General features: G+C 39.3%; 1 protein-coding gene across 14 annotated transcripts in view; it reads left to right on the plus strand.

Moving 5' to 3' along the window:
• The window catches only part of LOC100622535 (leucine-rich repeat-containing protein 9), a 115,161-nt gene that overhangs the window by 8,915 nt on the left and 91,801 nt on the right, over window positions 1-14,445 (plus strand). For 13 of the 14 annotated variants that reach the window (XM_021062251.1, XM_021062234.1, XM_021062232.1 and 10 more), the window contains 4 exons: window positions 6,959-7,099; window positions 7,932-7,995; window positions 8,299-8,369; window positions 11,897-12,079. In XM_021062251.1, coding sequence (XP_020917910.1) covers window positions 6,959-7,099; window positions 7,932-7,995; window positions 8,299-8,369; window positions 11,897-12,079 — 459 coding nt within the window. Of the gene's footprint in view, window positions 1-6,958; window positions 7,100-7,931; window positions 7,996-8,298; window positions 8,370-11,896; window positions 12,080-14,445 lie in introns of those variants that run through there. The other variant, XM_021062255.1, reaches the window with a different exon arrangement.

A 14,445-nucleotide genomic window follows, 5' to 3' on the forward strand; every position in this document is an offset into this window, starting at 1 on the left:
TGTCTGTCTATTCAGGTCTTCTGCCCATTTATCAATTGGGTGGTTGGCGTTTTTGCTGTTGAGTTGTATAAGTTGCTTGTATATTTTAGAGATTAAGCCCTTGTCAGTTGCATCATTTGAAACTATCTTCTGCCATTCTGTAAATTGTCTTGTTGTTTTCTTTTTGGTTTCCTTTGCTGTGCCAAAGCTCGTCAGTTTGATTAGACCCCATGGATTTATTTTTGCTCTTATTACTGTGGCATTGGGAGACAGACCTGAGAAAACATTTGTAAGGTTGATGTCAGAGAATGTTTTGCCTATGTTCTCTTCCAGGAGTTTGATGGTGTCTTGTCTTATATTTAAGTCTTTCAGCCATTTTGAGTTTGTTTTTGTGCATGGTGTGAGGGTGTGTTCTAGTTTCATTGGTTTGCATGCAGCTGTCCAGGTTTCCCAGCAATACTTGAGGAAAAGACTCTTTTTTCCCATTTTATGTTCTTGCCTCCTTTGTCAAAGATTAACTGACCATAAGTGCCTGGGTTTATTTCTGTGTTCTCTATTCTGTTGCATTGGTCTGTATGTCTGTTTTGGTACCAGTACCACACTGTCTTGATGACTGTGGCTTTGTAATATTGCCTGAAGTCTGGGAGAGTTATGCTTCCCACTTGGTTTTTGTTCCTCAGAATTGCTCTGGCAATTTTGGATCTTTTGTGGTTCCATATATAAATCAAGAACATATTGTTTGTTCTGTGAATTTCATAATTTTGTGAAAAATGTCATGGAAAATTTGATAGGGATTGCATTGAATCTGTAGATTGCTTTGGGTAGTATGGCCATTTTTACAATATTAATTCTTCTAACCCAGGGGCGTGGAATATCTTTCCATTTCTTTACATCTTTTTTTAATTTCCTTGATTAATGTTTTATAGTTCTCAGCATATAAGTCTTACCTCCTTGGTCAGCTGTATTCCCAGGTATTTGATTTTTTTGGGTGCAATTTTAAAAGGTATTGTATTTCTATATTCCTTTTCCAGTATTTCATTGTTAGTATACAGAAATGCGACTGATTTCTGAATGTTAATCTCATATCCTGCTACTTTGCTGAATTTGTTGATCAGTGCAAGTCGTTTTGGGGTTGAGTCCGTAGGGTTTTCTATATATAGTATCATGTCATCTGCATCCAGTGACAGTTTTACCACTTCTCTTCCTATTTGGATGCCTTTTATTTCTTTTGTTTATCTGACTGCTGTGGCTAGGACTTCCAGTACTATGTTGAATGACAGTGGTGAGAGTGGACATCCTTGTCTTGTTCCAGATTGTAGTGGGAAGGCTTTCAGCTCTTCTCCATTGAGTATTATATTTGCTGTGGGTCTGTCATAAATGGCTTTTATTATGTTAAGGTATGTTCCCTCTATACCCACTTTGGTAAGAGTTTTTATCATGAATGGATGTTGGACTTTGTCCAATGCTTTTCCTGCATCTATTGAGATGATCATGTGGTTTTTGACTTTTCTTTTGTTAATGTGGTGTATGACATTGATTTATTTGCATACATTGAACCATCCTTGTGCACCTTGGATGAATTCCACCTGGTCGTGATGTATGATCTTTTTTATATGTTGTTGGATTCAGTTGGCTAAATTTTGTTGAGAATTTTTGCATCTATATTCATCAAAGATACTGGCCGATAGTTTTCTTTTTTGGTGGTATCTTTGTCTGGTTTTGGAATTAGGGTGATGGTGGCATCATAGAATGTCTTTGGGAGTGTTCCTTCTTCTTCAAACTTTTGAAAAAGTTTAAGGAGGATGGGTATAAGTTCCTCTTTGTAAGTTTGGTAGAATTCACCTGTGAAGCCATCTGGTCCTGGACTTTTATTTGTAGGGAGTGCTTTTATGACATATTCAATTTCATTTCTAGTGATCAGTCTGTTCAGCTGATGTATTTCTTCTTGATTCAGTTTTGGCAGGCTGTATAGCCTCTAGAAAGTTGTCCATTTCTTCCGGGTTGTCAAATTTTTTAGCATACGATTGTTCATAATATTCTCTCATGGTTTTTTGTATTTCTGTAGTATCAGTTTTGACTTCTCCCTTTTCATTTCTTATTTTGTTTATTTGGGTTTTTTCTCTTCTTTTCTTGATGAGTCTGGCCAGAGGTTTATCAATTTTGTTTACCTTTTCAAAAGAACCAGCTCTTGGTTTTGTTGATGTTTTTCTATTTTTTTTTTTCTGAATCTCTATTTTACTGATTTCCTCTCTGATCTTTATGATTTCCTTCCTCCTGCTGACTTTAGGTTTTGTTTGTTCTTTTTCTAATTAATTCTGGTGGTAGGTTAAGTTGTTGATTTGAGATTTTTCTTCTCTTTTTAGGAAGGTCTCTATTGCTATGAATTTCACTCTAAGCACTGCTTTTGTGGCATCCCATAGATTTTGAGTGCTTGTGTCTTCATTATCATTTCTCTCAAGGCATTTTTTAATTTCCTTCCTGATTTCCTCATTGACCTATTGGTTTTTTAGTAGCATGTTGTTTAGTCTCCATGTAGTCTGTTTTTTCTCATTTCTTTTCCTGTGGTTGGTTTCTAGTTTCATGTATTGTGGTCAGAGAAGATACTTGAAATAATTTCTACACTCTTAAATTTGTTGAGGTTAGCTTTGTGACCCAGGATGTGATCAATTCTTGAGAATGTTCCATGTGCACTTGATAAGAATGTATATTCTGATTTTTTTGGATGTAATGTCCTGAAAATGTCGATTAAGTCTAACTTTTCTGTTGTTTCCTTTAGGATCTCTGTTGCTTTATTGATTTTCTGTCTAGAGGATCTGTCCATTGATGTGAGTGGGGTTATAAGTCTCCTATTATGATTGTATTCCCATCAGTTTCTCCTTTTATGTCTGTTAGTATATGTTGTAGGCTTCTGGGCACTTCTATAGTAGGGGCATATATACTGATGACTATAACATCCTCTTCTTGAGTGGATCCATTAAATAGTGTCCATCTTTTTCTTTATGGTCTTCATTTTAAAGTCTGTTTTGTCTGATATGAGTATTGCAACCCCTGCTTTCCTGTCTTGTCCATTGGCATGAAATATCATTTCCCATCCCCTCATTTTCAATCTATATGTGTCCTTTGCCCTAAGGCGAGTTTCTGGTAGATGGTAGGTTGAAGGTTTTTGCTTTATTATCCAGTCTGCCACTCCGTGCCTTTTGATTGGAGCATTCAGTCCATTGACATTTGAAGTGATTATTGATAGATATGTATTTATTGCCATTTTAAACCTTGTTTTCCAGTTGATTCTTTGTTTCTCTTTTCTTCTTTTTTTGGTTGGATGATTCCATTTGTTTTATGCTTGAGTACTTTTCTTTTCAGTGTTTGTGAATGTAATGTTTGGTTTTGATTTGTGGTTGCCCTGTTTTTTAAGTATGTTAACCCCTTCTTATATCTGCTTGCTTTAGCCTGAGAGTCATATAGGCTCAAACACATCATTAAATAAAAAAAGAATCTGTATTTTCTTACTTTCCTTCCCCACATTGTATGATTTTGTTGTCTTTTTTTTTTTTTAACATCTTCATGTTTAGATGTGTATGCTGGCTTATTTAAGTGAGTGCTTTCCAATTGTGGTTTCCTCCTTCTTAATTCTTCTTACTTTTTATTTTTAAATTTAGAGAAGCCCTTTCAGTATTTCTTTTAGAATGGGTTTAGTATTGCTGTACTCTTTTAGCTTTTGTTTGTTGGAGAAATTCTTTATTTCCCCTGCCATTTTAAATGATACTCTTGCTGGATAGAGTATTCTAGGTTGCAAATTTTTTCCTTTCAGCACTTTAAATATTTCTTGCCACTCCCTTTTGGCCTGTAGTGTTTCTGTAGAGAAACCAGCTAAGAGCCTTATGGGGGTTCCCTTATTATTAACACTTTGCTTTTCTCTTGCTGCCTTTAGAATCCTCTCTTTAACTTTTGCCATTTTTATTATAATATGTCTTGGTGTGGGCCTGTTTGGGTTCAACTTGTTTGGGACCCTCTGTGCTTCCTGTATCTTGATATCAGTATCCTCTAGATTTGGAAAGTTTTCAGCCATAATTTCTTCAAATATATTTTCAATCCCCTTTTCTTTTTCTTTTCCTTCTGGAATTCCTATAATGTGTAGATTGGCCCACTTTATGTCATCCCATAGGTCTCATATTGCTTTCATGTTTTTTCATTTGGTTTTTGGTCTGCTGTCCTGATTGGATGATTCCCATTATTCTATCTTCCAAATCACTAATTCGTTCCTCTGCATTATTCATTCTGGTCTTTATTGCCTTTAGCTCAGTTTGCATCTCTGCAAATGAATTTTCTAGTTTTTCTTGGCTCTTCCTTATATTTTCTAGTTCCTTTCTAAAGGAATCTGCATTACTGTTCATATCCTCTCTTAATTCCTTCATATTTTCACTGTCTCCCTTTTGAACTCAATGTCTGTCAAACTGCAGAGGTCTGTTTCATCACTGACTGCTTTAGGTGAATTCTCTTGTTGCTTTAACTGCGAATGGTTTCTGTGCTTCTTCATCTTGCTTGTGTTTTTCTTTTTCTGTGAGTTTGGGGAAGCCAAACTGTAGTCTTGTAAGGCTACTTCTATGCAAGAGTACTACCCCTTTGTATTTTTCAGGGGGGTTACTATTTATTTTTGGTGTGGGAGTTTGAATGTTTGCTCTCTTTTTCTTTGGTGTGAGCAGGCTATTATCCCTAGGATGCTCATTGTGTTTTCAAGGAGAAGGAGGCAATGGGTAGGGCCAGCAGTCAGTGCCTGGTCACTGGGTTCTCAACAGCAGCAAGGACCTGCAGGAAGGTGGCACAGGCTTCTCCTAGTTGCAGGGCCCTGGGATGTGGTAATGAGCTCTAGGAAGATCTCCAAGGTGAACAGAGCATTTGGCAGTAGCAGCAGCAGGGTGAGTGAGTTCCCAAGGGAGTGAGAGCAACAACAGCTTGTGTTCGATTGCAGTGCCGTCCTCTGAGGTAACTGGAACCATAGGTGGTGCCTGTTCAAGGACCCCTAGTGGTAGCAGGCCACGACTGCCTCTGGCGTCAGTGATAACTGTGGTGGTTTCCCCCTACCACTTGTAGACCATGCATAAAGAAACCCGTTTCACTTAGCCCGCATAAGAGGTGCTGTATAGGCTGCTCCTAGTTGCAGGATCCTGGGAAGTGACAGAGATCAGGTGTGTGGGTATTGCCTGGAGTGTTTGTCAGGGGCAGCAGCAGGGCAGGTGTGTTCCAAGGGGTGTGAGAGCACCAACAGGTGGTGTTTGGTCACAGTGCCCTCCTCTGTGGTGCCTTTGAGGTGAATGGGCTGCAAGTGGTGTCTGTTCATGGACCCCTAGTGGTGGCGAGCCACTCCCACCTCTGGAGCCAGAGATAACTGTGGTGATTTGCCCCCACCTCCTGTAGACCATGCAAGAAGCACCTCATCCTGCCACCCCCACAGGAGGTGCTGCAGAAGCTGCTCCTAGTTGCAGGTTTCTGGGAAGGGACAATGATCAAGCGTCTGGGCACTGCCTAGAGTATTTGGCAGTGGCAACAGCAGGATGGGTGTGCTCCCAGGGGAGTGAGAGCAACAAAAGGTGGTGTTCCGTCACAATGTTCTTCTCTGTGGTGCCCTCTGAGGTGGTTGGGGCTGCAACTGATTTTTGTTCAGGCATCCCCAGTGGCGGTGGGCCACACCCACCTCTGGAGTCAGAGATAACTGTGGCAGTTTGCCCCCACAACCTGCAGACCACATAAGAATTACCCTGTTCCACTTAGGCCACGCAGGAGGTGCTGCACCAGCTGCTCCTAGTTGTAGGGTCTTGAGAAGGGACAGTGACCAAGTGTCTGGGTGCCACCCAGAGCATTTAGCAGTGGCAGCTGCAGGGCAGGTGTGTTCCCAGGGGAGCAAGAGCAATAGTATATGATGCTTAGTTGCAGTGCCCTCTTTTTTTCTTTTTTGTCAACCCCTGAAGTGACTGGGCTCCACTCACAGGCCCCCAGTGGTGGCAAGCCATGCCTCCCTCTGGCCTCTGAGACAACCACTGAGGTTCGTCCCTGCCACCTGTAGATCATGCAAGAGGTATCACATCACACTTAGCCCCCCCATGCCCTTAGCCCACACAAAAGGTGCTTGGCCACCTGTAGCCTGCACAAGGAGTACCCAGTCTCCCCTAAATGAGCAAGAGGCTTCTTGCCAACCGTAGCCTGTGGCAGAGCCACCCCGCCCTCTAAGAGCCCGCAGGCACACTCATGCTCCAGTGCAGGGAGTTTCTTATGGTGGTCCTCCCCACCTCTTGCCTCTCCTGGGGACCCGAACCTTCTTCCAGCTTCCCTCTACCATGGCATTCCCCTCCCTAGCCCATTGTGTACCTTTCCCCTGCCTGTGGCACACTGCTCCTTAGCCCCTTAGGCTGTCTCCATACTGCCAGCACCAGTCCTCTCCCTGGGACTGACCTCTGGAGCCTAAGTCTCAGTGCCCAGCCCCTGCCCGAGCATCTCAGGCTGTGGTGTCCTGGCTGGTGGTTCAGATGATCTGTGCGGCTCTCACTCTGCTTTGCAGTTCTCAGTCCAGCTGCTGCACTTTTCTCGGCAACTTGGAGGTCCCTCTAACTTGGCTGATCTTGCCGTCAGTTAGGTGGCTTCCCAGGATGTGGGTTCCTTTTCTCCTTCACAGCTCCCTCTCAGGAATGCCAGTCCCATCCTGATTCCTTTCTCTCTTTTTCTTTTGTTCTACCCAGTTATGTCAAAAGTTTCTTGCCCTTTTTGTAGGTTTAAGTTCTTCTACCAGTATTCAGTTGATATTCTGTGTCAATCGTTTTACATGTAGATGTATTTTTTTGATGTATCTGTGGGAGAAGGTGAGCACCACCTCTTGCTCCACCCCCGAAAATTTGATTTGTAAAGAATGTAGTTAAAATCTACTTTATTGAAGGGATTAATGCAAAAACATAAGTTAACACTATTCAGTCTCCCCTCTTTCTTTTTACAGAAAATTGGAGGTCTTCAAGAATGCAGAAATTTAGAAAAACTGTATTTATATTACAATAAAATTTCTAAAATAGAAAATTTAGAGAAATTATTCAGATTGGAGGTTCTTTGGCTGAACCACAATGCAATTAAAAACATTGAGGTAAGATAAATTCAGTGCTTTATATGTAAAATCAATTATTCCTATGCAAGTTTAACCACAATGTCCAAGAAATATCTGTAACTAGTTTAATTATTGTTAAGAAGAACTAATGTGTATGTAGCATAATATAATATATAGAAAACTTCAGGTGTTCCCATTGTGGCCCAGTGGGTTACAAACCCGACTAATATTCAAGAGGATGAAGGTTTAATCTCTGGCCTTGCTCAGCTCACAGTGTTGCCATGTGCTGTGTTGTAGGTCGACGAAGTGACTTATATCCCACACTGCTGTCTGTTGCTGTGGTGTAGACCAGCAGCTACAGATTTGATTTGACCCCTAGCCTGGGGACATCCATATGCTGTGCATGTGTGCCTAAAAAGCAAAAAAAAAAAAAAAGGAAAGAAAAGAAAAAGAAAAAGAGAGTGAGGGAGAGAGGAAGGAAGGAATGGAATTTTGTATACATTTTCTTCTCCACCATGTCTGGGAAGTAAGGTGTTATTTCTTCTTTGAAGGTTAAAAAAAATCCAGAGAAGTTTTATATATAACTTGCCTCAGATTATAAACATATTCTGTGTGATATGCTTTGTTCTTCTTCTGTTCTTCCTCCTCTTTCCTCTTCACTCCGCTTCCCATTCCCTCCCCCTTCAGTAATTCTCTCCGGGTTCCAGAGAAACAGAGGTGGCTGCATTGAGACACCCATTTATTTTTGTGTTTGTGAAGTAAATGGCACCAAGTGCTGAGAACACCTGCACAACTAACCAGACAGCTTAGATGATTTATAAATATAGATTTTAATGATTTATTCTAAATTATGTACTGTCTAAATTTTTAGGGCTTACAAACTTTGAAGAATTTAAGCGATCTCAACCTTGCTGGAAATCTAATAAGCAGCATTGGTATGTACACTTTGATTTGGAATATGAGACAGTATTATGGTAATTTTTATCAGAATGAAAAGTACAGTCTTAGGTTTCTTTCTCTTAGACTTTTTTGTATATCTTTGCAAAGCATTTCTAAATCTCTAATTATGGGATGTGAAAGTATTATACATTGATCAGTCAGTAGTTACTAATCATGCAGTGTTACCATTAGTCTTATTTATATGCCAGAAAAGATGGTCATATACAACTAAGAAACATGACAAGATAGGAGCAGGAGGTAAAATAAGAAATTTAATTTTTTCTCATTTTTTTTTTAAGGTCGATGTCTTGATCCCAATGAAAAACTGGAAAGATTAAACCTTTCTGGTAACCAAATATGTTCTTTCAAGGTATGTTTAAGTGGAATAATTTATTTTTTTTAATTTATCAACCTGGATCATAACCCTCTTATTGCAGAAAATGGACTAAATATTCCCATTTTAAAAAATAATTTAATTGTTGTTTTGGACTAATCAGTATTCCTCCCAGAAATTTTAGAATAAGCTGACTAAACTGGCTCTGATGATCTGATACTATTAAAACCAGACAAATAACTATTTACTTGGCTTTTAGGATATCACTTTCTTTTAGTTCTCCTCTCATCATTCTGGCTACACCTCTTCAGTTTTCTTGGTTTTCCTCCTATTCTAGCATCTAAAATATTAATTTTCCCAAGTTAGTCTGAGATCTTTTCTCATTTCTATCTGCATCCATTCTCTAATCACATCATCTTATAACTATAAATACCTTTTATCTACTTATTACTCCTAAATTGGTATCTCTGCTTTCACTAGCAACTACCCAGAATGACAGATATCTCCTAGCCTAACTCAAACTGATTTCCCCTCCACCCTATCTTCATCTCCTACAGACTTCTCCACTTCTCTAAATGGCATCTCCACTCTCCTAGTAACTTAAGCCAAAATCCTCGGAGTCATTTTTGACTCCTCTTATTCATTCACACCCTATATCCAGTCCATCAGCAAATCGTATTGGCTGTACTTTCAGAATATGTCCAGAATCTGACCATTATGTACCACCTGTATCACTATCGGCCTGGTTCATGACACCATCATCTCTTTCCTGCACTAATGGAAAAAGAGCCTGCTAACAGTTCTCCCCTGTTTCACTACGCTCAGTCTGTTCTCCACATGGCAGCCCATTCCTTTAAAAATATGTCAGCTCAAATCATTCTTCTGCTCAAAACGCTCCCTTGGCTTCTCATCTTTCAGAGTAAAAGCCAGTTACAGTGACCCACCAAACTCTTTAATCTAGTCTCCCTAGTGTCTCTCTGACCATAGTTTCTGCCATTCTCCCCTTTGTTTACTCCATTCCAGCCACTTTGGTCTCCTCACTGTTCCTTGAATATATCAAGGACACACACCATAGGGCCTTTGCACTTGCTAGAATATTCTTTCCCCGTACATCTTCATGGCACCTCTCATTTCTTTTAGGACTTTATTCATATGTTATGTTCTTAGTGACACCCTTCCTGCCTAATTTAGGTAAAATAGCAACAGCCTCTCTTATTCTCCCCAACCTGAAGCATTCCTATCACTCTTCCCCTTTTTCACTTCTCCTCTTAGCACTTATCTACAGCCCTTACTAGAATACACACTCCATGAGTACAGGAACTTGGCCTGTTCTGTTCACTGCTATATCCACAATGCTTAAAGCAGTACTTGACTTATAATAAATCTCAATAAACATTTGTGAAGCACATATATGAGAGAGAGAAAAAAACAAATAAGACAATGTTTATGTGGGTAAAAATATTTGAAAGTGCATATTCAAACATTTCCTCTAGACAATATTGAAGAAAGGTAAGTAGATTTACTACTATAGAAATAATTTTGAATTGATCAATATTAAAATAGGCATTCTTTTAACCAGAGAAGAACATAAGAAAACAAAAAGCAACAGAACAAAGCAGAAATGTAATACACACTTTGAAAAGAAATTTAAATAAAATTTAACATTTTTGGTCAAATTCAAGAGGAAATCTTTGATGTGAACACTGAAGGGTTAACAGATTTTCAACAAGCATTGTAGGGGTTTTTTCCTATAACACAGTGGGAAGTAGGCATCCCAAGATGAGAAAAACAATATGCACAAGCATGGAGATAAGAAATCAAGGGATTTATTTGAGTAACATCAGCATGAAAGATCAAAAGGAGCTATGAAAATAAATTCAGAATGCCGTAGGAGGTAACATTTAAGCTAACAAATGAGACATAAGCAGGAGAGTTAACCTAGGGAAAGAATATTTCAAGCAAAGCTGTGAAGGACCTAAGTGGTAAAATAAGTAAAAAAAAAATAGAAATTCTCAGTGTCTGGAACAGTGAGAGAGAGAAACATGAGTGGAGGCTGCAGAAAAGTGCAGAATGCTGGGAGGATAATGTATCGCCCTGCCATGAAGATGTGCTAAAGTTCATCTCATCCTGGCCAGCCATGACAGCGTTGTGGTGGTAAAGAGCACAGGCTGCATAGACAGAAAGGTCTTTTACTTCTGGCCCTGCCGCAAACCAGAGGCAGCACAATACAAAGGTAATATGAAGTCGAAGTGAAATAATACAAAGCTCTTAAAATAATGACTAACACACAGTAAGCACTCAATAGATAAGCTATTTTATTATTATTACTATCAATTTAATTACATTAACCTATTTCAATTTTCTCATCAAAAGAATAGGAATAAAAATGATTGTGAAGATCCACTGTATGGCATTAAATTAGAAAGGCTTTCTGTAATCATAATGGTTACATCTCATAAAAACATGATTCACAACTTCTGTGCCACTTTCCATCCATTCCAGGTACCACAAGACTAATTTTCAGTGAGATGTTGTGGATAATTGACAATAGGGTATAATAAATTCTATAATAAAGGTAAGCCCAGTGGCTAAGAGACTTCATAGAGAGCATCTATGGGGGATGAAGGCCTAGGGGATGAAGATGATACCTAAGTTGAGTCTTGACAGATTAAGAGGTAAAATTGGGGTGAAGTTCAGTCCACTAAAAGGCATCAGCGTGAATGCAGGTCTAAAGATAAAATAGGATCTGGCACATTCTGAAACTTCAGGTTGTCAGGGTTTAAATAGAATAGACAAGATTAGAGTTGAGCAGGGGCCAGATGCCAAATAAAGGAAGGTGTAAACAATGACTTAAACTTCAAGGGAAAAGATGTTAAGGAGACACATTGTTCTGGAAGTGCATTATCAACCCCTACCCTGAGAGGCTGTGAGGAAAATGAAGCCCTCAAGAGAAAGCTAGCTAGCTCTTAGTTGCCCTTAATAGGCAGAAAGGAAATTTACAGAAATATACAAACAAAAAAACTCAAACCAAAAAACCTAAGAATCGGTAGGTTCAGTGGTAATTATAACAGGACAGAGGTCGCATAGCCTTTGGTGAGAGGAGCGGACCTGGAGACTGAGGAAGATAGCAAGCAGTGTTCCTAGATGGTCAGTGTGAAGAATGATGAAGGGTGTTGCAGACCTACAGCCTTGTTACTACTTGGGCTCTTGTTCGCAAAGGGACTGCGCAGAGAAGGAACAGTGTCTTAACGAGTAAATGGGCTCCAAGGTTTACTGTGGAATTCATGGTTTAGCAAGTATTCTTTGGCCTTTTATATTTAAAGGTTATATGCATGGTTATATAGAGTCTGCTGTTTAATTATTGTTGATCTATTTTTCATGTATTTAGCATCTTTTTCACTAGAGAATAACATTTTATGTATTTAAATCACCTCAACATAGTAAAGCACATGATTAGAATGCATTATATTAAATTATGGGTGCTCTTAAAAAGTTCAAATGCCTCCTTAAGAAATGGACAGTTGCAATTAATTAACTGACCATTATTTTTGTTGTTGTTTTAGGACCTCACCAACTTAACCAGGCTGCGTCACTTAAAGGATTTATGTCTGAATGATCCTCAATATAAAACCAATCCAGTTTGTCTGCTATGTAATTATTCCACACATGTGTTATATCATTTGCCTTACCTTCAAAGACTTGACACATTTGATGTATCAGCAAAGCAAATCAAGGAACTGGCAGATGTAAGTGCATCCCTAATCAGATATCTGTGAGCTAACTTTAATTGACTGCTTCTTTCTGGCTGTGTCAACATGTGGTAGGTAGTATTATCTTGTCAGTCTTGTCACCAGTTCTACTTTTGCCCAATGTGCTGGATATTTCATACAAATGAAAACATTAGTACTAGAATCTCCATTTTTATGACAGTACTAGAAGGTGAATAGAAAGCATTTATAATGTACACAGAACTTGAAGAAAGCCTAAAAAATTATCATGAGTGTTAAGAATAATTGAACTAGGAGTTCCCGTCATGGCACAGTGGTTAACGAATCCGACTAGGAACCATGAGGTTACGGGTTCAGTCCCTGCCCTTGCTCAGTGGGTTAAGGATCTGGCGTTGCCGTGAGCTGTGGTGTAGGTCGCAGACGTGGCTCGGATCCCATGTTGCTGTGGCTCTGGCGTAGGCCAGTGGCTACAGCTCCGATTCGACCCCCAGCCTGGGAACTTCCATATGCCATGGGAGTGGCTCAAAGAAATAGCAAAAAGACACACACAAAAAAAAAAAGAATAATTGAACTATTGATATATATATATATATATACACACACTATATACACACTATATATTATATATACTCTATTTAGGCTTTGTTTTCATAATATGAAATCAAATTAAGCCCAAGTAAAGTAGAAATGAAACAAGTAGTAACCTCCTCTCATTTGGAATATTATATATCAAAATTAGCAAGTATCCATGGTTGAATATGCCAGGATTAGCTAGATTTTAATCTAATTAAAGATGTTTTGTGATTCTCTGTAAATATTGATGGATCTACCCACACTGCCAAAAATCTTAAAGAGCTCTGAAATCTTGAGGAGAGCTTTTGCTGGGCTGCCACTAATTGTCAACCTCCCAGTATAGGGGCTACTTTGACATGAGGTCAGAGATTTTATAATTTGAGTATAGAGTTTGCAGGAATCACCATGTTTATTCCTATTCGTTCCACATTATATTTCTACCACTCTTTCTAGTCTGTTGATTCTCATTTGTTCATTCAGTAAACCATTCAGTAAATAGTTTATGAGTATCTAGAATGTGCCAGGCATGTAGATGCCCCCACATGAAGCCCTCTCATCCTTTCCTTGTGACTCATCCATCATCTCAACATAGATAAAGAATGTCTTTATTGGAGTTCCCACTGTGGCTCCGTGGTAACAAACTCGACTAGTAACCATGAGGATGCTGGTTCGACACCTGGCCGCGCTTAGTGGGTTAAGGATCTGGTGTTGCCGTGAGCTGCAATGTAGGTCGCAGATGCGGCTTGGATCTGATATTGCTGTGGCTTTGGTGTAGGCTGGCAGCTACAGCTCTGATTCGGCCCCTAGCCTGGATGTGGCCCTAAAAAGCAAAAAACAAAAAACAAAAAAAAAAAAAAGAAAAGAAAGAAAGAATGTCTTTATCAACTTGTTTCTCTTCTCTTGCTAGCCTGAGCATTGATTCTCAAGTTCCATTCTCTCTTCTATTCTCTCAAAACTGAGACTATCCTCTCTCTTGCCCCAATCTAAGAAGTGAACTATCTTGTAATATTGAGTAAAGGGCTAGGGTTCTTGTCTACCAGCAGGTCCTCCATTGGGGAATCAGAGAGGAGTGTCTTCCCTAACAATATTAAGTCAAAATAATGGCAAAACTTTGCAGTGACAACCATGTCTTTTAAATTTCCATGATCATTCCTATAGTTTTTCATCAGGTACTTTCTGCAAAGGTGCTTCACTAAATTAATTGGCTGATTGATTTATTTAACAAATACTTAATGCCTCATTACATTTGAAGCACAGTTCAAGGCACTAGAAATGGAGTGAAAAAGACAGATAAAACCCTTGCTTCCTTGGAGTTTACATTCCAGTGAAAGAAGACAGATAATAAGCAACTAAATGAGTAAACAACTAGTATGTCAGATGGTGATAAGTGCTGTGGAGAAAAATAAAACAAGGGTGAAGGAAACAAGATTGTTGGTGGGGGAAAAAGAAGGATTATTGGCTCTTTAACATGAAGTTGTTGGGAAAGGATTATTAAGGTGACATTTGAGCAGAGACCTGAAGGAAGTAAGGGAGCAAGCTTTTCAGGGATCAGCAAGTACAAAGACCTTGAGCAGGAGCATGCTTCTCATATCTTAAGAACAACAAGGGCATTAGTATGACTGGAGCTGAATAAGTGAAGAGGAATGAAAGAAGTGAAAAATGAATACTGGAGTGGTGAGGGCAGATCATGTGAGACTACAGAACGTTGTAAGGACTTTGGCTATTCCTTTGGGTGATATGAGGCCACTAGAAAATTTTGAATGGAGAAGGGACAAGACCACTTATGTTTCAAAAGGGATCCTTTTGGATAA

This window comes from Sus scrofa, chromosome 1 (genome assembly GCF_000003025.6).
Source record: "Sus scrofa isolate TJ Tabasco breed Duroc chromosome 1, Sscrofa11.1, whole genome shotgun sequence".
Classification (NCBI taxonomy): Eukaryota; Metazoa; Chordata; class Mammalia; order Artiodactyla; family Suidae; genus Sus; species Sus scrofa.